At 37.8% G+C, this 24,013-nt stretch overlaps 1 protein-coding gene across 1 annotated transcript in view; it reads right to left on the reverse strand.

Moving 5' to 3' along the window:
• Positions 1-4,778: 4,778 nt before the first annotated feature.
• Positions 4,779-24,013, reverse strand: part of PRMT8 (protein arginine methyltransferase 8) — a 57,297-nt gene continuing 38,062 nt past the window's right edge. Inside the window, exons 5-11 of the mRNA XM_068182896.1 lie at positions 21,934-21,997; positions 18,763-18,905; positions 18,292-18,379; positions 15,063-15,178; positions 10,395-10,545; positions 8,000-8,121; positions 4,779-6,232 (exon numbers count right to left, since the gene is read on the reverse strand). Coding sequence (XP_068038997.1) covers positions 6,149-6,232; positions 8,000-8,121; positions 10,395-10,545; positions 15,063-15,178; positions 18,292-18,379; positions 18,763-18,905; positions 21,934-21,997 — 768 coding nt within the window. The 3' untranslated portion in view covers positions 4,779-6,148. The remainder of the gene's footprint in view (positions 6,233-7,999; positions 8,122-10,394; positions 10,546-15,062; positions 15,179-18,291; positions 18,380-18,762; positions 18,906-21,933; positions 21,998-24,013) is intronic.

The raw sequence follows: 24,013 nt of genomic DNA on the forward strand, positions 1-24,013 counted from the left end.
TGGTGATAAAGTTCTTCTGCTAACTGATTGGCATTGCAAGTTACTCTTAATGAGTTACATGTGCCTTTCTGGGCTGCCAGTTCATATTCCTGCATCAAAATGGTAGGGCAGGTATGGTTTGTGATTAAATTCTGTTGTGACCTTAACACAAGGTTACATTTCTGGTTCTAGGGCTGTGTTGTACTGGAAATGCTGATGGTTCACTTATGTAAATGGGAAATGGCTGGACACAAAAGCACAGAACTGAGCTGCAAAAGAGGATGTTCTCTTTTCCACATGAAGACTTAGGGGTCAGCTCAGGCTTGATCTTGCTGATTGCTGTGCTTCTAAAAGACTGCACTTGATGATTCAGAGGAATAACTTGGATTGCAGCCCAAACCTGTGTGTTTTTTGAGGAAGTAAGACTGATTTTGTGTTGCAGTTGTTATCTCAAAGGTAACATGGTTTCTTTCTGTTTCATAATCACACTATAGTATCTCTCCAAACTTTCTCAAAAAATACTATCTTCATGTTGTTTGCATCATCACAAATCTCCGTTGTTGGTTTCCACTCAAAAATGAGAAAATATCAAACATACAAAGACAAGAGAAAGGGAAGGGAGTCAGGGAGATTGTATTGGTACCTGTAAAGCCTGAAAGACATGCAAAGAGAACAGCAGAGATTTCAAAAATTTGGAGATCATAAAAATCTTTTTCTTTCCTGTTAGTTGTATCTGGACCCTAGAAGAATATTTTTTTGTCTAAGAGACAGGTGGTCTGCTTCTTTCTCTGTCTCGACTGTGTAGAACACATCTTTTACCTTTTTTGTGCTTATCCCCAGAAGCTGTAGCAATTTTCAGGGAACACTCTTGTTCCCTGTAGGTGTACTACTGCCCTGGCTCACCCCAGCCATCATACTGTGCAGAAACACCAGTTTTCTGGGAAATCTCTAGCTGATGATTCATGTTCTCTTTACTCTAAACATTTTGTTATATCAGTTCTGAAGCATCAGGTTTATTTCTTTAGTTGCTTTTTAGAAAGATTTGTAGGTGCTGTTAATTCGCACTTAATTTCTAGGAAGTTTAGATACCATCTAAAGGATTTGTCTTCTATATGACTCCCACATGTGCTTAGCATATTAAGATCTAAGATGATCTCTAAGAAATGTTGAAATAAATGTTTCAAAAAAAGGTAAAAACCTCCCCCTTTTCTAGTTGGAACTAGTCTGTGAATGCTTCATGCCTACTGAAAAAGAAATCACCTGGCTTAGTTGTATATTCCAGCTAGGCAGATGCACACACTGGCATAAACTTAGACCTTATAAGCCAATAGAAATTGCTCATAAAATGTGTCCTCCATGGCACCAACACAGCACAGTAAGAAAACCGAAGTTCTCATTTAAATAGTAATCCTTGGAATTACATTTGTTGCAAAACCCTTAGATGCATTTGTTAAACACTGTGTTACAGCAGCAACATAGACTGTTGGGAGGAAAAATGGAGGAGGAGGGATTACAGGTACATAGGAGGTGTAATTCTTATAAAAGGTTAGGATGCAATCATGGGTTGTGTAGGGAAGAGGGGAGTTACCATGAGGGGACTAAGGTGGGAACTAACTGTATCTTCCAGTACCTAACGGAGAGTTACAGTGAAAAGAGAGCCAGGCTTTTCTCGGGAGAAAACAGTAAAATAACAAGAACCAACAGTCATAGGTTAAGACAAGAGAAATTCCAGTTGAACATTAAGTGTCCCTGTGAGATTATCACAAAATTGGAACAGCTGTCCAGAGAGGCTGGGGGGAGTCTTTGTTCTTGGAAACCAAAGAATTTCTGAATGGCTAGTTTTGGAAAGGACCACTGGAGGTCATGTAGTCTAACCCCCTGCTCAAGCAGGGTCCCTTAGAATTCATTTGTCAGGATTAGTTTCCAAGTGATTTTGAAATATTTCCAGGGAAGGAGATTCCAGAATCTCTCTGGCCAATCTGTTCCAGTGCTTGATCACAGTAAAATTCTTCCTCATGAAATCATAGGATATCCTGAAGTGGAAGGGACCCATAAGGATCATCGAGTTCAATTCTTGGCCCTGCACAGCACAGCCCCAAGAATCATACCATTTGCCTGAGAGTGTTGTCCAAACAATTTTTGAACTCTGTCAGGCTTGGTGCTGTGACCACTTCCCTGGAAAAGCTGTTCCAGTGCTCAGCCACCATCTGAGTGAAAAACCTTTTCCTGATATCCAACCTAAACCTCCCCTGACTCAGCTTCATGCTGTTTCCTTGTGTCCTGCTGCTGGCTGCAAGGATGGAAAGGTCATTAGTTTCCCCTTTGCTTCTCCCTGTGAGGATGCTAAAGACCACAATGAGGTCTCCCTTCAATCTCCTCTAGGCTGAGCAAACCAAGTGACAGGCTTATGTTGGACTTCCTGTGCATCAGTTTCTACCCTTTGCCTCTTGTCCAATTGGTCTGCACCACTGAGAAGAGTCTGGACTCATTCTCTTGGCACTCCCCTCTAAGGTGCTTACAGACACTGGAAAGGTCCCCTCTCAGTCTTCTCTTCTTATACCATGTATCCTTTATAAACTTACCTTCTAAGTGAATGAAGTTATCTATAATCAAATCTGTATGTGTTAAATTAATTTCTGAATTAATACTAAATTTAAAACAAATCCTGTTAGAAATTATCTCTGAGAAGGTTCTTCAAATTAGCACTGTGGTAAAAACATGTCTTGGGTATTACTGGGTAAATATTACCACCTTGGGTAATATTCTTGTTCCCATTTTTGACAGTTTCAACTCTTATAAGAAGTCTAAGACAGTATTAAAAGGCTGTAAACCCCTAATTCCACACATAGAAAGGTCCCGAGAACACCCCCTGCAAAACCCAAACCTGAAACTATTGACATCTGGCAAAGGTTAATTGGTGCTGGGAATAAGAAGCTCTTATGAGAATAGAGCCATACTATGCTGTTCTTTAGAGAACCTTGGGAATACAGAGTGGCCCCCCAACACTAGGGACCACTTCCTTAATCCTATCAAACACTGCAAGTGTGAATTGCCTACTGTGCCTTTCAGAGGCATACTCAGCAGGAGCTTTTTTTGAATGCTTCTTTTTGTTTCAAGTGACAGAACAATCCCTGAGAAGCGCTTTAATACTTTCGCCTTAAGATCAGAGTCAAGGCAGAAGCGACCTGCTTTCTCTTTTCTCCCGCACTGTGTTACTCATCAGGGACAGTCTTTTGTGTAAATACTGTATTTCTGTTTCTTTCTCATGCTCTGTCCTCAGCTCATGATCTTCTTTTCCTGTCTGTGGGAAGGGAATTAAATCTTTTAAACACATGTTCTGTTTCAGCTCTCAACCGTCATTTTGTCATATTTTAACGTAAAGCTTTGAAAATCAGTGGCTTGGGTTCAGTCCTGGAATCCATGAGCAGCCTTCTTATTAAAGCCTTGAGAAAACAAGGCTCAGACTCTGTGGTAGTTACCCAGACTTGGATTGCTGAGGAAAACCTTGTAGCTGATTGCACCTGACCTGCAAGGTCTTTGCATACTAATGCTGACCTAACTGATGCTGTGTGTGCTGAACTCACCCATGCTTTCAAAACCTTGTTGGTAGGTAACAGCTTTAATGGCCTTGCAGGGCTGCATTTGCTTTTTGATCACTGTGATTTTAAGGCACTCAGCATTCCAGTAGACACTCTCAGTTCTTTCTGTCATGGAGAAATATGATTTTTTTTTTTTTTTTTAATGTGAAGAAAAGCACAAGCTAATTTTCCAGGATGGAATGTGCCTGAGGTGTGGTGACCACCTCAGAACTGCGCCGTTAACAGTATCAGTCAGGATGTAATCCTGCAACACTGAAGCGAATGGGCACTTCAAGTACTAAGGCAAGGTGGCCACTATTGAATGGAGACCAACACTTCACTGTCAGCAATTGAAAGATGAGGCAGAAAGGGCAATTGATGTACAGCAGTTCTTAAATACTTCTCAAACTGGTTAATGAGCTGTTCTGATCAAGGGATATTTTTTTGCTGCTTCTTGACCAGTGCTTTCCATCAGGCAAAAAGGACACATTCTCAGTAAAGACCCTTGGGGAATCTTTTTTTTTTTCTCTCTTTCTCTTTTTTCCTTTTTTTAAAAATTTTGTCTTTTTTTATTTTAAATAAGGTATGAGAGTTTTCCCCCTCTTCTTTGTTATTCTTTTAATATTAAAGTTATTAAATATTCATGTTGTGGTAGAGAAGTGGATGGTTTGAAATGCTTTCAAAGTATAATTTAGGCAAACAAAGTAAGAGTCTTTCCTCTTTCAGTAATAGTCACCTCAGTGATTGGTGGCAAAGAAGAAGATGAAAACATTGTCTGAGTAGATTTTTATATAAATGGAGGGCCTGAGAAAAACTATAGTAGATTTCCTTACCTTAAATTCCTAGAATCACAGAAGTGTTACTAGAAAGGGACTTGTAGATGTTTTTTCCCAGTCCATTACTGAAAGAGTAGCTGAACTCATTCCCTGAAAATGACAGCAATATTCCACAGATAAACTTGATTTTGTAAGGTAAGTTTTTCATCCTCAATCCAAAAATATGACAGAAGCTTTAAAACAACAGTGATGAACCAAACTGCAAACAGTATCTTTTACTGCTGAATTACAGTTTAATTTCACTCTACATAGATACCATTTGATAGAATCCCCAGCTCACATTCTTTAGACCATAAGAAAATGGAGGCACTGTACAGTTTCTGTGGAGGGAAAATCAATAGAAATAGGTTTCTAAAAAGCGAGAAGTTGACAAATACTGGCAAAATACATCTTCAAGTATGCTTTATTTGCAGGTGATTAAAAATATTTTTAGGCAAAAAAACTAGTCAATCTTATCCATTACAAGATAGAACATGATTTAGTGCCTAATGCCAGACGGACTGGAAAATGTGTCGATAGGACTGGTGATGCAGTTGTTGATGAATTACATGAGGTTAAATGGCTCACATTCATATAGTAAAAAGACCTGATACATACATATGAAGAATTATAAGCACTTAATATTTTAACAGTAAGCAGGAGATTTTGTACGAAAAACAAGGGACTCAAGGGGACGGGAAAGCTACAGACATCTTAGTAATATCAGAAGCCATCGACATTTTTTTTTAAAGACATTTACTTGCTCCTGCAAATTACTGCACTCTTGAGAATAGTATTTGCAATTTAAAACTTATCTAAAACATCACCAAAAGGTAACACTAATTCCTATTTTTTAAAAATTATTTTGTATTAAGAATTTTGCAAAGAACTGAAATATGACATGGCCAAGAAGCATGAATTATCCACCATTTCAGAGACTTTGCATTCATCACATTTAAATACTAGGTGTCTGATTTCTGAAAGTCTCATGCAAAATCCAGCTATAAAAACTCAACACAGAATATTTTCAAGGATAAAAAGCTAATGTCTTTTAAAGCTTTGACAGACATCCAGTTGTGAAGGTGAATTTCAAAACTAATGGTCCACATTTTCAGAGGACATTCAAAAATATAGTTGTTGAACTTCCTGTAAATGCCCAGCTCTTATCTACACTTTGCATGGAATACTTACCAAAGCTATAACATTGGACAGTTAATGGAATATATCACTGCCTAGAGTAGCGCCAGAGGTAACATCATTATCTTTCCATAACTGCATAAAGAGAATTAAATAATCACAAAACAAATTCCTATTATGAAGTGACTTTTTTTTCCTCATGTACAATATATATATTCATTTATATTGAATATAAGTCCAGTAATACTATCACAGTAATGTGCTGTAGTAGTCTTTCATAGTGAGAAAACTGCCCTAATCATCTTTAACATGCAAAGCTTGGAAGAACCAGAAATTCACAGTAAGTAATACAATTTGTATATGCGTCTTCTGCCATCCTAAAGTTAACCAGAACACTCAAGACTGTTGCTTAATTTTTTTCCTATGTTTAACAAAAGCTACAGTTCTGTATACTGTACATTCACAGTGGGATCCCAGCCCCCTGTACTATCTGCAAGAAAGATCAGGTTACCACCCTCCATCAGAGTAAACATTCTAGTATTTAATATAAGAATCTTGTGAACAGTTGTTCCTAGCTTGAAGCTCAGCAGTTCAAGACTTGATAAAATTCTCCTTTTCATCTCTCTGAGAGGTTTCTTGCTAACGCATTTTGTAGTCATTAGATACTGACATTTCACATAGCTGTCCTTTAAAATCCAAGTCTACTGTGAAATCCAGGTCACGCTGTAAAAAGATTTAAATGCAACATGTAAGTAAGACCATAGGTTTAGTATATTAATTCAGTTATCACTGCTTGGGTTGAAAAGACCAGCAGATTCAAGAGATTCCTGTGGCAGTTTCTAACTACTTTTGGTTTTAAATGGTGCTAACATTGAGAAAGCAGGTTGTAAGATGTTTAATATCATTCACCATAGAATCTGTGCTTAGGTCATATTTCTAAACTCTTCCAGAGGTGGATTTAATATTCCAGTTATTTCCTGGTTCAGAAAGCTTCTGAAATGCTGTTATCATATGTATTCTATGAAAAGTTTTGTAGGGTACCCCCCATTGAGATGCTCTTAATTTAGGCTAAAGGGCTTTCCCACTAGGGGTTGCTCCAGAATAGATCTAGTAAACTTCCCATTGTACAGTCATTTTTTATCTTAGAATGACACGTTTTTAGGGAAGAGGCACTACACAGCCCTACAGAAGGAAGCTGTGTCTATGCAAGCTTTTGAAAAACTTCATGCTTCAGAGGAACAAAGCACTAGCAAATCCTTTTGAACCGAGGTGGTCTCTCTGTCTTACGACAACTATCAAGAGCACATTTATTTTAGCACCCAAATCTGCATTCAGGTGCTTACTACTGTGCAAACAAATTTGAGATATTTTATTCATTTTTCCCCTCAATGAAAATTGATGCATTTAAACCAAAAGAAAATATTTCAGTCCCCCTAGGATGACATAAGGGTGGTGAAACAGATTCTTTTCCTCTTGCAGCAAGTAGCCTCAGGGGTGAATGTGTTTGTTTTAATGCCAAATTTATTTTGTGTTTATTTCTCTCTCTGCATCAACACCACCATATCCAATCTGTGTTTGGTATAAGAATGGAAAAGCAATGAAAAAGGGAAGACAATGAAATGTTAAGATTTGTTGCAGTTAACAAATGCAGTTTTTCAACAATTACAACAACTGCATAGATGGGTAATAGGTTATTTTAACTGCTGTTTACTGTAATAGAAAATTAAGAGATACTGCTCAAGATGTTTGGTAGAAAATGCCCCAGTGTTTCTCCCAGAAGCTATAATTCTCATGTCTTGTTCTACCCAGCCATAGGTTATCTATCAGGCCATGTCTCACAGTCTCCTTACCAGTTAAAAGAAGCACTAGGGGGATTCAGCCCATAGCAGAGAAATTGAGAAAGTTTTCAGCAGTCATGGTAGTGTGGTATCCATCATGCTTTAGCATTAGTCTTAAATAAAGCATCTGTGTTTTCTATGGAAAGGCACAATTTTTAAACAACCCTTTCACTCAATTAGTGAGTTCATACAAGCTCTGAAATGTGTTACTTAATTTCCTGTTGGACTGTTCTTGGGTGCTGAGTGGCAAATCACTCAGTGCCCATAGATGTGGAACTGAAGTAGTTACTCTTGATCGTCCTGTATTGGCAGAAGGGATCTTTCCACTGATTTCAGTGACACTGTGAAAAACCCCTTGCCTGCTTGTGTCACAAAATGTGAGTAAAGCTGATTGCAGAGGGCAGCTGACTGAGTGATGTATTTGAATCCTTTCTCCCCTCCCATGCTAGCCTGCTTGCTGGCTGACTTCTGTAACATTAGCACTGCTTTACCATTGCTGTCATCAGCTTTGTTGAGGCTGTGACTGGAACTCTTACTAATAAACATTAATGCCTTTAGCACGCTCATTGTTTTACTCCTATGCATTTTCTTTATTGGTGATCATGGTTTGTGATCAGTAGAGATGGAATTAGGATCAGGGATGCTGACTTACCACATTTTTTGCATTTGGTTTCATGGATATAGTCCCATAGATTTCTTCTCCTCGTCTCACAGTTAAATAGTCCTCCAAGTAGAAGACAGTTTGCTTCCAGTGAGTATAAGGAGCATCAGGTGCTAAAAATATATATATGGGTATCACTTATTGAAATTTTTTTAATGCCTTGCAAATCAAATTATGACTTGGAAACAATTGGGAAAAATCCTTTCTTTTCATAGAAAGCTTTATGTCCTACATTAGCAAAGGTACTTTGCAACAAAATTCTATTGCCTGTCTGTGAGTTGTCTTCTAATTTTTACTGGAATATGTCAGATATGAATCACGCCCAGCAAGAAAGATTCCACAAAAGGGCTTACAGGGCAACATATATAGACACATTTTTATGCTTTTCTTTCAACCCACACATGTTCAAATTGGGAAAACCTTTACCACTAAGTGCTTTGAATTTCAGAAATCTAAATTAGTTAAAAAAAAAATGATACAAAAGCATGAAGGAAGGGTACATCAAAAATTATTAATCACAATGTTGCAAATGAAACATTTGACTAGTGATACCAAAACAGCACATTTTATAGTTTCCAGGGGGATAGAACAGATGAAAGGGCAGTAGCACCTTGATTTCTTTTGGGACTATTAAAAGGCATTTTGGGCAATTTGCCAGAGATGGAAACTGGTCTAAATTAATTTCTAGTCTTGCTTAGCAGAATCACTTTGATGACCCTTTGCTATTTCTGCCTTTTAATTTACTTCTTTGGTTCAATTTCTGATTTAAATTCCAATCTTGGAGCAGTGCCTAATGAACTTGTATTGGTCACTTCTTGTTCCGACCATTCCTGCGGTCAAGAGCATCTAGGAACCTAAGAATAGCTGTAGGAGCTCAAAGACTTCCTAATCTGGCAAAAAAAAGCCTCTGATAATTTTTTTTTTCTATTTGTATCCCCCAGTCACATGAGGTCACTGTATGGTATCATTATTAACATTTTAATAAAATTATGATTTTATTTAATTTCAACATCCATGTTTCAAAAAATTACTTGGCTTTGAAAATTGTTTGTAACTGGGGAATACTTTTTTAAAAACTGGCAGGACAGGAATTTTTAACTCTTTTCTAAAATTCTAGACTCAGAAGACTGATATAAACCAACTTTTTTCAGAAACTGTGCTAGCAAATTGGTATCATCGAAAGGAAAAGGATTTTACCAGATAATTTCTGTCTATGTGTGCAGACAGTTTTAATGACTCTTAATCCCAATTGTTAAATGGGATATCTTCTTGTAGGAGTTCTGATCCAGACTGTTTACTATTTGGACATGGCTGCATAACATTTCTAACTGAAAACATGTTTGACCAAGATGAAATTGAATTTATATTTTAAATCATAACTGCTGCCTTCTACACACCCACGTAGTTGTGCACAAGTCCCTGTGTAGGGCCATGTTCCCTAGAAAAGCCTGGCATAACTGGAAACTTGTGCCCCAACAACAGGGGGTGTGTGTAATGCAGGCCCAGGTCTCCATGTCCACCCCAAATTACACACTTATTCATAATTTCTAAAAATACGTATCAATGAAGCAGCGTTTTGGCATGTCCTACAAATGGGTGTATTTTACTGAATTCGGTGCAGCTTTGCCAACAGACACCAACAGGTGAGAATCTTTACCAGTCTTCTAGATAGTGGTGACCTTCAGCAGCAGATGGCCAAACAACCTTTTTATGGAGTAATTCTTCTGCACCTACCTTATCATGATAAACTGAACAGAGGCAGAGAAACACTTCACCCTTCTGTCTACACAAAGGCTGTCTACAGGATGAAGTTTTTTGCATTTACTGCAAGACTCTCTGGTTTATTCAGTCTGGTAAACAATGCCTTAAGGGAATGGAGTTATTCCTTTAAATATCTGCTCACCAAGTCAAGTAAGAATTTCACATCTGGCTTGTTAGAGACAACTCACATAATCACTATGTGTGTTTTTATAGCTTAGAAAAAATGGTAGTTTTGTTCTAAAATCTGGGGCAAGCTTTGTTGGGTTTTGGATTTAGGGAAAACTAGAATGCAGAGCTGCTATTTCTCTCTGAGCTGATAATTCTCTGTCTAATCTGAGAAACTTGACACAGGATTTAGATATAACTGGTGAGGGACATAAATTCACAGGTTGTAATTCCTGCTGAGCTCTAAGATTGATAGCCATTATGAAATTCTGTCTCTGTTTCCACAGAATTCCTATAAGCAGTTGTCCTTTCCCCATCCTGCTCACCTCCCCCAAAATTACAATAGTTTTTATCACTGTAATTCAAATGTGGTGGTACATTAAACCTTCCTGTAGCAGCTAATCATCAGCACTGATAGACTGATAGCAACAGAAATGAAATTAAAAGAAATACAGATTACCTGTAGAAAATCCCATCTTCTTGTGGCATTTTGTAAATTCAATATTAAAATAGGTGACCAAGGCATGAATGTAATCATTGCGTTGAATTTGGAGGCAGAATGCAGAAGTAAATTCCAATTCTTCAGTCTTCACTGTATAAATATCTACTTCCTGTTTTGAGGAGAAAGAAATGACATTTACATGCAGATGTCTGTGACTGTCAGGTAAGTGTTAAATGAAGTACTTTAGTATTTTATTTAATGATCAGACACAAAGATGACTGGCAGCTTTTTAGCACTGTAAGAAATCAGAGGTATATTCTAATATATCAAATCATGAGCAAATGATGCAGTTATCTGACTAAGCTGACAGAGAGGACACTCAGTGAAGAGCATGTGCTCTTGGGAATGGCAGGGAAGGGCTGTAGGAGCTGGGGAAAATCAGGGTAAAAAGGTGCTCTGATAAATACAGGTAGATGTTGAAATGGAGATACAGGTCCTGTTCAAAGACCTTTTATCATCAGGGACTGTCAGCATGAGGAAAGATGCCAGAGCTGGGTTTTTAATAAAAATAACCTTATTTGGTTTTGCATCTCTGGAAAGGAAAGTGATTTAACTGTGTCAAGCACGAAGCACGCAAAACATTTGAGGCACGAGATTTTGATGGTGATGCTTTCTAGTCCTGTGTCAGGTAACTGATTCCAAACAGTGAGCACAGGGATCTTGCTCTTGAAGAAGACAGAAACAAATTATGTCAATTGTATTATGGCTTGATTGCAGTAGTTGGAAAGGATGATGTAGTCTTCAGGATTGCTTACTTCCATTAATATTTAAATCTCACTGTTCAAGGCTTAAACTGTGTTTTTCAGATGGAACTGATTTTCCCAGGTAGGTACTGCTTTTATCTAGGTTGTTTCTAAAAGTTGCAGTGATGATAAGGAGGATGGTAAGTCTGAATTCTAATGCTGTGGTAAATGTTTCCTATACACTTTCTGGTACCTTCATTGCTCATTCTCATTGCTCCGGTACCCTTATTGCTCATGCATACAGGGAAACAGAATTTTTGTAGGCAGAAATCCAAATTTTCTCTACTCTACCAGCTGAAGTCAGGAATTGTGTCTCTGACGTCACTAGCATTTCTTAAGACTTGCACTGCAAAATGGAGAGCAGAGTCTAGACCGCCCATTAGAGGGTTCTCTTTTAGGGCACATTACAGGGCTTTTGTAGAAATTGCCTTCTGTAATCTAAGGTAAGACTGCAAAAAGAGATATGGAAAGATGCAGCCATATTTCAATTACTGAGGTCTATGCATGGACCACATATGTGTTTCTGAGACTTATAAAACTTATGGGGAGATGATTTAAGCAAGCCATAGCTTTGGCCTGTCTGGTTACCATTATTGTTCAAGAACAACTTAACCATAATGAAAATTATTTTACTGCATTGCAATGACACCCTGAGGCACTAGTGTTTATCCTATGTGACCTATGCATATAACTGGTCATTTAAACCTGTGATAACCTCAAAATGTTTTTTGTTTTTTCCCCCCCTCAAAAGAGGGTAAGAAAAAAGCATGGTAGGAATGAGGACTTCTGAGGTCTCCTGGCAGATAGTAGCCTGCAAAATTTGCTTTGCAAAGCTAAACTGGACTGGTGGGTGATAGCTGCAGACTTCTGTAATTTTTGGTGTCTTTTTAGTGATCTCACTGTAGGGAAATTGGGACTTAAGTCTAGTGGTGAGGGACATAAAAGGGAGCTAGCTCCCTCTCTCTGAGCTGTGTTGGTTGTGCAGGATAAAGTGGAATCAAAAGCACTAGGAAATATTTTCATTAGAGAAGTCAGTAGAAATTTCTCAAAATATTGAACAGATATCCTGAATAAACTGTTGTTCACTTTTGCAGTCCTTTTTTTAAGGACAGAAACAATTTTTCTTACAACACATGGTAGGAGACAAAAGTGGGGTGATTTTTATTAATTAAAATAAGTCTGAGAATGGCCAAGTCTGGTTTTGGTGATCTCTTTGAATTGTACTCTGGCAACTATATATTCTTATATAAAACAGCAACACTCATTACAGCTAACTGCACAGGAGACAAATTATAGAAACTGGAGTTAAAGTTGCTTCTAGAGTGCCATGGCACCTCTTTCCTGATCTCCTTCCCAGACAGTCAGGTTACTCAGCTAGGATTTTGTGAGCATGGAAATAAACTAAACGTGGAAGTCTCAGTGGATGTCCAGGTTTGGTGGAGTTCTTTCATCTTTTTGTTTGTTTGTTTGCTTGTTTTTGGATCAGAGAAGAAAACACAACTGTTTTACTAAGTATGAAACAAACTTTTCCATATTTTTTGGCAATGCTACTGAAAGCAGTAGGCCCCCAGTAGGACACCTCAGGACTTATTCCTGAGTTCACTTATTGATTCCGGTAGTTTTAAGATGTTTTGTTCTCACTACTCTCCCTGGCTGATTTGCTGTGGAAGTTAAACACAGGACTCCTATTTGGCAGGACAGTTCCCGTGCCCCTCAGATGTATTTAAGAGATCATGCAAAAGAGAACGGCTCTCACAGCAGAGAGGATGCCACATTCCCTGCATGCACCACCCTAGTGCACCTGTGATCCAGTGCCTAAAGTTCCTTAAAGCATTCAGGACTTGGGTTACATCCAGTTTCTGAGGAGTAAAAAGGAGGCAATTTTACTCAAGTCTCCAGCACATCAGATAAGTGCCATGGCTACACAGCATGCACAGTTGATGTCTTATTTTGCTGATTTTGTAGAACCATTCAGAGCATCTAAATTGGAAAGTGAAATAAATGCAGAAGCACAAGACTCTGACTGATCTCTGAGGAATGTATCTAGTGACTGGTCCATCCACTGACTAATGTAGAGAAAACCCAGACTCATCTGGTAGGCACCCTAAATTAGCTGGTTTTTGGTTGAATACAACCCTAAAAATCCCTCTGTGAATCTAATATGAACAAACTGCGGTATCCAAAAGTGCTGTAATAAAACATTTGAATAATTAAACATTATGGCTTTGTTTATTCTCAAATGTTTTCTTAAGCTAGTATTATTCTCTGAATTCAGAAATATTTTCAGGGGGAAAGAAACCCATTGTATATAAATCAACCATGTGCAAAAGTAAATTAAATTTAAAAATATGTAACTACAGAGTCTGTTTTTCCTGCTTCCATATTGCTATCTTGAACATAAATCTCCCTCCTTCATGCTTTTCAATGACAATTTTCTCTTTGCTTAGTGATCAGTTTGTGAGATTAGTGACTGATTCTGGAATGGAGGGTAGTTTGTACTTATTACCTGCTTTGCTCTCATGGTGCCTCTACATGGTACAGCACCATTCAGTTTATGGACAAAAGATGTCAAAACTAAATATAAAACCTGAATAGAAACACTTTGAAATTGTTGTCTGTCATCTTAAACCAAATTACTTTCAAAGTCCTTCTAAATAAAGCATTGGATTTGCACTTCAATTAAGGGTGTGCAGCTTTTTATTCCAGAGCAGCCAACCCATTTTGCTCCCTGATCTCTTTCTCTCTGGACATATTTCATAGAGTCTAAATAGCTGTTTCTTTTGTGTATGCTGCAATTTTAAATTGCCCTGGTTGAGGCTGTTTTCAGGCACAGCCATGTGTTCCCCTCAGTGCAGATGGACTGTGCATGCATACGTACTCATGCAGAGTTTCTGCTTCTGTTCCTTTTTGCTGCTTTCAGTAAAGGTTTTGCAGACTGGAGGCATGGCTTTCCCTTTTGCATATGGGAATATTTAATGCTGTGTTTTTCACTGGCAAAAAGTGAAAGGGAAAAGTTAGAACTGATTCTTTGGGATAAATGAGCTCTTGGATTCATGGACCTGGTAGTACCACTACTATTGATGCAGACAGTCTTGTCCAGGACAGTTGTCCCACATGAGGAGGATTCCTTCACGTGAAGGAGATTTTAGAGCTTTCAAGTGTTCCTGCAGGCAGTTCCTTCATTGTTAACCTGATCTTGTGAACAGGGTTTAGTGACCTTTCTCATGTAGAGCAGGGTACCAGTTAACCTCTGAGTGCAGATGTTGGGGCTGAGAGAGAACAGTAACATTCTATATAAAGCTAAGAATTAGGAAGTTAGAGAAATAAATTGAGTTCAAATTCTGATCACATGTTCTGGAGTTAATTATTTATTTCATCATCAGTTCAGAACTGATGCTTCAGACTTTCTTACTGCAAACAGAATCATTTACCCCTTCTCCTCAGCAGCACTCAATCAGTAATTTCCAACCTCTATTGGCAAAAAGTCAGGGCAATTCAAATTCATATCTAAATATACCACATCTCTCTTCATCCACTGTTTGCACATGTAAATTTTGTAAGAATCTTGAGTTACAGCCTGCAGATGTAACCAGATGAGTAGAGACACAAGGAGCATCTTGCTTTTGGGAATTCCGTGAGAAATCAAGGTATCAGTGTTCGTGTTCAGGTCACATGACAGTACTGAGCATGTGAAACATGCAAGAACTGGCTAATTTAAAACTGCACAATTTTCCTTCTTAGTGTGGCAGCATTCTGCAATGATGGCTTCTGCAGCTGCTTCAAAGCATGCAAAGACTGTAGCAAAACATAAGCAGCAGGTCCCAAAAGAACCCTGCAGTTAGGTGTAAACAGTCACAATGAGGTATATTCAGAATTGCCAAACCTTTATTAAGCAGGCGTTGGTCACCACTTGCTTTGGATCTACTATGTCCACCAAGGGTTCCTTCATGGCAACATCCCTAATACAGGTCATGTCAAAGCCGTACACATTCTCCCACCCTGTCAGTGCAAATGGATTTGTCAAGGTTAGCAGAAAATAGGTTTTGCTTCTCAAAGCTTTTTTCTTTTGAAAGAATTTCTACCATCCCCTAATTTTCAGATGTCCCCTTCAGCTCTTTGCTCCCTGCCCCAGCTGTCTATGTCCCCATTGCTATTTTACAAATCATGCAGTTCTGGCAAAATAAGCCCTCAATGTACATCCTTGAACAAGTGGCCCTTATTTTTTGGCATCTCCAAAACTGTTTTATATGAGATTTGTCAATGATTTTCGTGGCTTTAGACGCTTGTGATTGTTGCCCAAAATCATGTGATGTCAGGCTGAGTGTTGGGTGGTTTTTTTTGGTTTTGTTTTTTTGTTTTTGTTTTTCCTCATAGATTGCCACTCAATTGGCAGTTTACATGCTCTTTTGATTATTTATGTAGTTTTTTTTTCAGCAAGTAAATTACTGGCAGGAGTAGAATTGCAGGTGTGTTTCAATAGTTGGGACTCCAAGTTTATTTCTGCACATACATCATGACAGAAAAGCAAAAGGTTCACTTTGAAAAGATTTAAAAGCCATGCCAATCCTCTGTATTTGCATTGTTCTTCTGATTGTTCCAACAGATGCTTCTTAACATGTTGAGGATTTTTTGCACAAAATGAAAGCATTGAAAAATGTAGAATTACACTGGCTTTGCTTTTAAGGTTGCTTAACAAAGTGAAAACAAGAACCTTCAAACAAGTGAAATCTTAAGTCTTATGAAGCATGTAAGTCAAGGTCCATTCAGTGCTTCATCTCAAAATCTAAACTGAATACTGGAAGTGTTTTAAAAATGGCTTGAACAAAAAACAAAGTAAACAGATAAACACATTTTTGAGCATATTTGAAATGTCTCATTTTTTTCAGAGCATAGCATTTGAGCTACTGGGTTTTCCAGAGCAGAATGACTGAAAATGTCAAGTGATATAAAAATCTGCAAATTCCTAAACTGGAAAAAGCAGGGACATGAATGATTATTTGATATCTCTTTATTATCTCTTTATTGGGTTGTGAGTCTCTCAACATTTCAGGGAGCTGAAACTTTTGTTTCAGGCATCATGAGCATGTGAGAACTTTGGATTACATTTTAAAAAGTGGTATATTTTTATATGATTACTCAGAAAAGATTAACTAGGAAGTCTTGAAGAAACAACTGATTAATTTTTTATTTATTTTTGGGGCCTCCATAATTTACTGCACCTCAGCCCACATGGGATACCGTTGAAATATGTGGCCCAATCTGTCTTAGGCAGAGAGCTGTCACAGGAGGTAAAAACTAAAATTATATGTTCTATATTTTGCAGTAAATCAGAATAATTCACTGTAGTAGTACTCTGTGGCACTAATCTTCAGTCAAAAAAATCAGAAGTTAGATTTTTTTAAAAACCTCTTATTGCATTATTTCTTTATCAATATAATGGTTCTTGAACGCCCTTTAAAATGCTCAGCCCTGCATCTCATAAGAAAGCAAGACTCTATCCTCCTTAAGAGAGAAAAAGATAAAAAACTGAAATGTAAGGAGCACCATCAGGGATATATAAATGGAAAGAAGACTCAAGGTGGTGGTGCAGATAGATAGTGGGACGGAAATAACTGAGGACACAGAGGTATGTAAGGTATATAAGGTAAGGGGAGGAAGGAAAATCAGAGGTGAAATCAAAAAATGAAGTGTCTTAAAGGAAAACAACATTTTAGAAGAGGGAAAAATTGCTTTGTACATTTTTTTTCGAATGGCTCAAAATGAAACAATTTGAAAACAGATGTACTGTCTGTGAGAAAAGAAAAAGACTCAAGGTCTAGAAAGGAAGGAGTTCAAAAGCAAAATGAAAGATTTTAGGCCAAAATGGCTCTGATTCCTTTACAGAATGGATACCTCATACATCCATTTGAATCTGTACATTTTATAAGGAGTTTAACTGTCAAGGTCATCACATAGCTGAGGAGAAAAATGTAGGCTGTGCTTGAGGAGGAGATATAATCCTTCCTGGCACCTACAGAGATTTCTTGTCACCACCCCACTGCACTGGGCTTGCTTCTGACCCAAAATAGCAATTTTGACCAACTGGCAGTTCTGTGTATTAGCACTGAATTTGATTACAAAAACACCAAGCCTTCTTTTCTGGGAGGAGGTGAGCATCAAGGAATGAGGAGCTAGGCATTTTTATTTAAAGACTGTCTGAACCCACTAATTTAACCCAAATTTTCACATGTATCTTTGGTTAATAAATCTGCTTAGGAATTTTGTGGTTCTTTTTTTTTCCCTAATGGAAAATACCTTTAAGTGAAACTGCCCAACTCTGAAAAATAAATAAAATAAAAAAATGTTGAAAGGAAAAGAAGAAGAATGAAATGATGTAAAACTTGTTCATTTGATCACAGCAGAAGCCTGGACTAGGTTGCTTGTAGATGTCACTAACAGCACCAGTTATTCAATGATACTTCAAGGAAACTCTTCCAACATTTTAAAAGCAAAGGAAAAGTCAATTTTATGCATCTATGAAGTATTAAAAACCCCCAAATTAGAATTATTTTTAACATATAAGTAAAATTTAAATTCCTGATCCTTATTTTTAATTTAAAAATTCTTGCGAAAAATATTTTTTAAAAAGCTATAAATGTTGTGGAATTTTTCTCTTTTTGACAGGCCATCATGGAGATATAATTTTTTTCTAAGTTTACTTCTTCACATGTACATTAATTCACATCTTACTGCTTTTATGTTTTTGTTATGTTAAAAACAAAAATAAGGACCTGAATGGCAAAAGAGTATTACTGGGCTTTGTGGCTGTTATGATGGATTATATATTTATCAAAACAAAACCAAAACTAAATCTCCTTTAATCCACATTTTAAATATAGCTAGAGGTATTAATATGACTCTAGGCAAAGACTTCATCAGTTTATTCATGCATCTCTCCTTTGCACACTTTAAATTTCTGCAAATTTCCTGATTTTATCAGCAGACCAACATTTTCTCAGAGTTCACATTCATACTGGAATTCTGGCCTGCAAAGAGATCACAGTAGGCTACTGGAAATGAAAGCTTTTAGGGAAATAACCACAGAAAAGTCTTAGTGGCAGGTGCTTACTCACAGTGAATTTTGAAGTCCTTGTACTGTCTGTCTTCAATTGCTACCACGTACAAAGCAGCTCGGTCTGGAAACATTAGCCCTCCAGGTTTCTGTTGATGAATTGTGGGGAAATGGATCTCGTAATCTATTCACCTGACAAAGACATCACATTTTGAACTGCACATACAAAAACCAGACAAGCACCCCTTGCATGCCTTTATTGTTTTCCTTCAGATTTGCACACCAGCTTTAACCTTGCAGCCTGTGGCAATGTCATTAGACAGTGTCTAGGCAAACTTGGCCGGCCAGCACTTAATCAAAAGCAAAGCTCTTTCACTGAGGTTCCCTTTGTTATCTCCTCGTTAAAGCCTAAGAAATGGCACTTGGAGATGTGACCGTGTCTCGTTATGGCGACAGTAGGGAAGGGAAAGCTTGTAGTCAGAAAATAAATGGTGACTGCTCCAGCAAGGAGCACGACATGCAGAGCACCTACCAGCCACTTGTCTCGTGCGAAGATGACTGTGTTTAACATTGACTCATAGAACAGACAGTAACCCATCCACTCGCTGATGATGATGTCTACTTGATCCACAGGTAATTCAACTTCTTCCACTTTACCTTTAAATATTGTGATTACTGAAAAGAGAATCCAAAGAAATACGTTTCACATAATAAAACACCTGACTAAGATCCTTACTGGTGAATGTCAGGCTGACCTTTTCAATATGATTCTCTTCTTGAATGCCTGTCCATAAAGCATGACTCCATGTGACTCAATGCATTTCACACTTTTTAAAAACTATTCAGAGTACGTATAATAAATAGAATTTTTAGTATCAGTATATAAAGAAAAAACACCAACCCAAAATCCAAAGGCCAAACAAACAAAACCCACCATGTCTAAAAACAACAGAAAAACAGGCCTTACCTGGTTACCTTTATGATCTCATTTTAAAATGTCCTTTGGAATTTGGCAGATTTCTAGATCATTGACCAAGTATAGCAAAGAATACACTTAGAAGCCTTTAAACATCCCTGCAGGTTTACACACTAATGTTTGAATGTTGGGCCATATTTGGTTCAGTTGTAACAAATAATTTTGTTTTAGGACCACAACACAAGTCACCAATCATTCCTGCTTTAAAAAAAAATCCTATTTAGACATGTATTTTCAGCTTGTGCTAAATAATTTTCAGTGTGTGTTTCTCTCATGTTTTTATTGTTTGTTGCAGTGGATTCTTCCTTGAAAAGGTAACAGATGCACTTGAAATTTAGGAATAAGGTGAATATTCTACTTTCCATTACTAATTGATAAGATTACTCCACTACTCTTAATGAATGGTAATTTTTAATAGTAGCAGTTTTTATTGATGCAATGGTCAACATTCAGTTTCAGAAAAATGAAGGTAATTTAATTTAATACAACTTAACTAGGTTAGCTGGCTGAATGTGAAAGTGAGGGTTGAGTGATTTTTAGAACTCAGCCCAGGGAAAAGGAGGTTTTGTCTTTCCCAAATACATGCAGTACTAGTATTACTCTAACCAGATGTGGCCACTTTATTTGCATAGCAAATTTTTAATCCAGACTGGCCCCCTAAGAAATTTGGAACACTTTGTCTCAGACTGGCATCACAAAGTATCAGCTGATAAGAGCAACCTGACTGGAAAAGAGCAGAGTTCTTTTTGCCATCATTTAAACTCATTTCTTTCACAATTAGTAATTCAACAGTTCATCTTTTGTTATACTGAAGACTCTTCATGTCTATAAGCTCCAACCATGAGTTATCTTTCGTTCTCTTTTCTCCCAAGAACTTTCACTGCCCCAATTATTTTGGAGTGAATTTTAGCACTGTTGACAGCTGCCAGAGTGACACACCTGACTTTGAAGCCCCCTGTTTACACCTAGAACAGTCACAGTATAAGCAGCAGCAGCACTGGTTCCTCCCACCACCCTTCACAAGGCATCATGTGGGGACAGATTGTGCTGTCCCCTGATGGATTGCATGTATCTGTTCTGGAAGCAGTGGGCTTTCCCTTGGTTCAGCCCCTTTTGCTGACTCTGCATTGCTCAAAAGATGTGGGGGTGGGGGGGTGGAAAAGGAAGATTTCCATGAGCAACAAGATCCTTTGGCTCAGTACCTGGCTGCATTAAAATAGAAGTGAATGTGGGTCAGTGTGGAGTGTGAAGGTGTAAATGTTGGTTCAGGTGTGCAGTTTGCAGACCAAACTGCAGTCAGGCAGACTGCTGAACCTTGCCTGCCAAGCCTCCTCCCAAAGGGAGGGGGCTCTGCTTCTGCCTCCACAGTTTCCCACTGACTTTCTCCTTGCTGAAACAGGAGGAAAAAGCAGAGATAAAAACCTTCTGCACCTTCTGGAGAACACTGGAATCTTCTAATTTATTCTGACAATGGTCCCTTCACACACAATTCCTGCTGCTGGAAATCCAAACACAAATTGATTTGCGGTGTGCTATTTGTGTCTCTAGCGAATGAAAGCCGTTCTGGGAACACACAGCCTCTGCATCCAAGGTTCAGGACAACCACAGAGGTCACACCTCACTGCTTTAGTGCCTTATCCCTACTGTGGAAAGAGTATTTTCTGGTCCTTTGCTTCCTTTCTTTTCCTGAACCAAGAGTTGCATATGCTGGCTGGCCCCTCGTATCCCACACCACTGCTGTTTCACACCACAACACTTGAATGCTCGTGATGTACAATAAACATTCCTCCGAGAGAGCTCGGGGTTAGTCACAAACTGCCAGTGACAGCAATAAAAATTAGAGCAGATCTGAACCAGAACAGAAACCCAATGTTGCGCATGTGCGGGCAGAGCATCAGCGCAGACACAGCTGAAAGTGGGGGCATTGGTACAGCCCAGCCATGACCTGCTCTGCAGCAAAGGCAAGCTCTTCACAAAAAAGCACTTTTAAACAGCAGCTGTCTCACGGCCTCAGTTAAAAAAAGACTAATTTTTTAGGTTGTTACAAAGATATCTTGAGTGCTGTCATTTGGAGGAGGACTGAAGGCATGAAATAGAACTTTTCAGTAGCTTGGGGTTACTTCTAGGTTTTTTTGTGGGTTTTTTTTTTTTTTTTTCAATTTAGAGTTTCCATGTACTTGGAAATTTCCTCAGCTTTCTTTTTAATCAAAAAATAAGTTTTATATGATATTTTTATTTTATGATTTGAACATTTTCGTTTGTGTGTGTGCTTTGATAAGGTTTTGAAAAAATATTTTCTTAAAGTGGGGAGTCAGAAAACTTAGTGAAAAATTTTTGCTTTAAATTGGAATTTGAAATTGCTTATTTCAATTTGAATGTCAGTATGTGTGTTTGTATTTCTCTTCTGTTTAAGAGAGAAGGTGGAATTCTAATGGCAGAATTAATTTGATAAGTTCAGTTCTAATAAAGGGTCTTCTTTCTGCTTTGCTAAACCAAACTTCCCGTTGATCAGTTCTATTTCCGTTTTTTGTCTCTGATAAATACAGAAGTGACAGTAATTCCTGTGAGGAATTGTTGTAGTGCCTAGAAAGAGGTGTTTAGTTTTGTATTTACAAGAGTAAATTCTGCAAAACTACCATTTACATGTAAAACACAACATAAATTAATCAGAAAAAGCAAAATTGTTATCTTCTCTTTTTCCTGAAAAAAAAATTATATATGTCTTACTGTTGTCCAAGTGGTTGGCCTTGATAATTTTTTCTGAGTAGTCAGATATACTTGAGCATTCAATCTAGGAAAAAAAGGGAAAAAAAGAAAAGCAAGATAAAGAGCAATTTATCTGTTAGAGAGCTCAGCTGTGTGAATGAAAACTATTTACTGAAGGCAGCAAAGACTCTACAAATCATGTAACCATTGATAAAGAGTAAATCGAACCTGTGGGGAGGATCATAATTAATGATACTTTAATATTTAAATTGTAGTCTGTGTCTGAGTTAAAGTGGCTCTCGTGGAAAAGACTGCTTATAAAATTATTGAAATGTGAAAAAAGAAGAGGTTCTACCTACAAAATGTACATTATTAACTATATTTAATTTATTCCTGATACTTTAGAATATTGCCTCCTCCCCCACAAAAATCTGCTGAATTGAATGAATTAGGATGATGCCACATTTCCATATATCTTTTAAAACAAAACACATTCAAACTTTGCGAATAATAGTAAAATTCAAATATGCCAATACTGGTCTATGCCAAGAAGCAATTGTTTTCTATGTGAAAAATCTATATTCTTTAGAAAAGCTGCTATTCCAAAAGAATGCAGTCATTTAAGAAAGGACTGAAATTTTGTACTTAAAAGAACATCCAGATATGCATGGCTTTTTCTCTGACCAGTTCTGTGCTTTTTCTAGGAAAATAATTACAGAGTGCATCCTTTAGATTTGCCCTTAAACTTGGTAAAATCTGTGTACTAGCATAAAAGCATTTTTGCAATGACCTTTAATATCTTCTAGAGAAAAACTACATTCCATGAATCTCTCTGGGTTTTGTGCCCCTTGAAAATCATGAAGGCCAAAGTTGCTTGTAGTCACTGAATCAGTTCCTAATTTACCTCTTCCAAATTTGGCATTAAACAGACGATACTACTTTGCATAATCCTTGTCTCCCTAATTCCCCTGTGGGAATGTCAAATAGAACTATATTATCTCTAATGAAGTGGTTTATATATCCAGTGAATCCCATTTAATCTCTAAAAGCTAAATTGTGCTTGACCTCTGTGACAGCACTCACAGATGGCAGGACAGCGGATACAAGGACACACAGATCCCTTATTCTTTTTATATTGTGCATGAAACAGACATAATAGCAGTCATAATATTAACCCCAGTCCCCATGGGAGCACATTGATTCTGCTTAGCTTGCCTGTGGATGTAAACCATTCCTAAAATGTCTGGCTCAATGGCCTGGGCATAAACCAAAACTGGCTTGTGGAAAGGAACACCTGAGTGCCAGTCCAAAGAGCTCAAGGAAGAAATCCTTTGGGGTGAGGGCCATCCTTTTCTCCATCCAGGTTCTTCCCTTACTGTAAACCATATAGACTATATGCCTTGTCTATAGTTACTGCCATTATACTCATTTTCCCTGTCTTTATTCACATCTGTCTGGTATTTTCAATTCCATTGCCCATTTTGGATGGTTTTTAAATAAAGCAGGCGTAGGTAGGTGTTTGGAGGTTGCGTTCCAAACTTTCTAAAGAACAAGGTGCAAAGAAATAAAAAGTTCTCTCTCATGAATGACAACAAGTTTCAAAAAATCTGCTTCAGATGCAAAGAGGCAAAACAATAAAAATCCCCAACATTTAGATGTTTCATGAAGGAATATGTGTTTCAGAAAATAAACTTGCTTTGGGGTGGCCAAAGCTGTTCATCTGCATTTTGTCTTGGACTCTATACTGTGGTTTAATTTTATTTTAAAAAGCAACTCATTTCAGAAAAAAAGAAAACTGAATTCTGCAGGTGAAGAAATAGAGGGAAAAACGGTGTTGTCAGGTTTTTTTCTCAGTTTTCTTTCAAGTCAGTGATCTGCTCAAATCTGTCTTATTTTGCAAAGCATTTGGATTTTATGAAAAGCACACGTTCCAATAAAATAAGTCTGTACCTGAGTTTATCATCACAGAATCATAGGATGGTTTGGGCTTGAAGAGATCTTCAAAGGACTGCCCTGATTCAAGTGAAGGATCCTGTTCTTGGCCATGTTGAAAATCACGCGGTTCACACAGGCCCACTCCCCAAGCCTGACAAGATTCCTC

Source organism: Anomalospiza imberbis, chromosome 2 (genome assembly GCF_031753505.1).
Source record: "Anomalospiza imberbis isolate Cuckoo-Finch-1a 21T00152 chromosome 2, ASM3175350v1, whole genome shotgun sequence".
NCBI lineage: Eukaryota > Metazoa > Chordata > Aves > Passeriformes > Viduidae > Anomalospiza > Anomalospiza imberbis.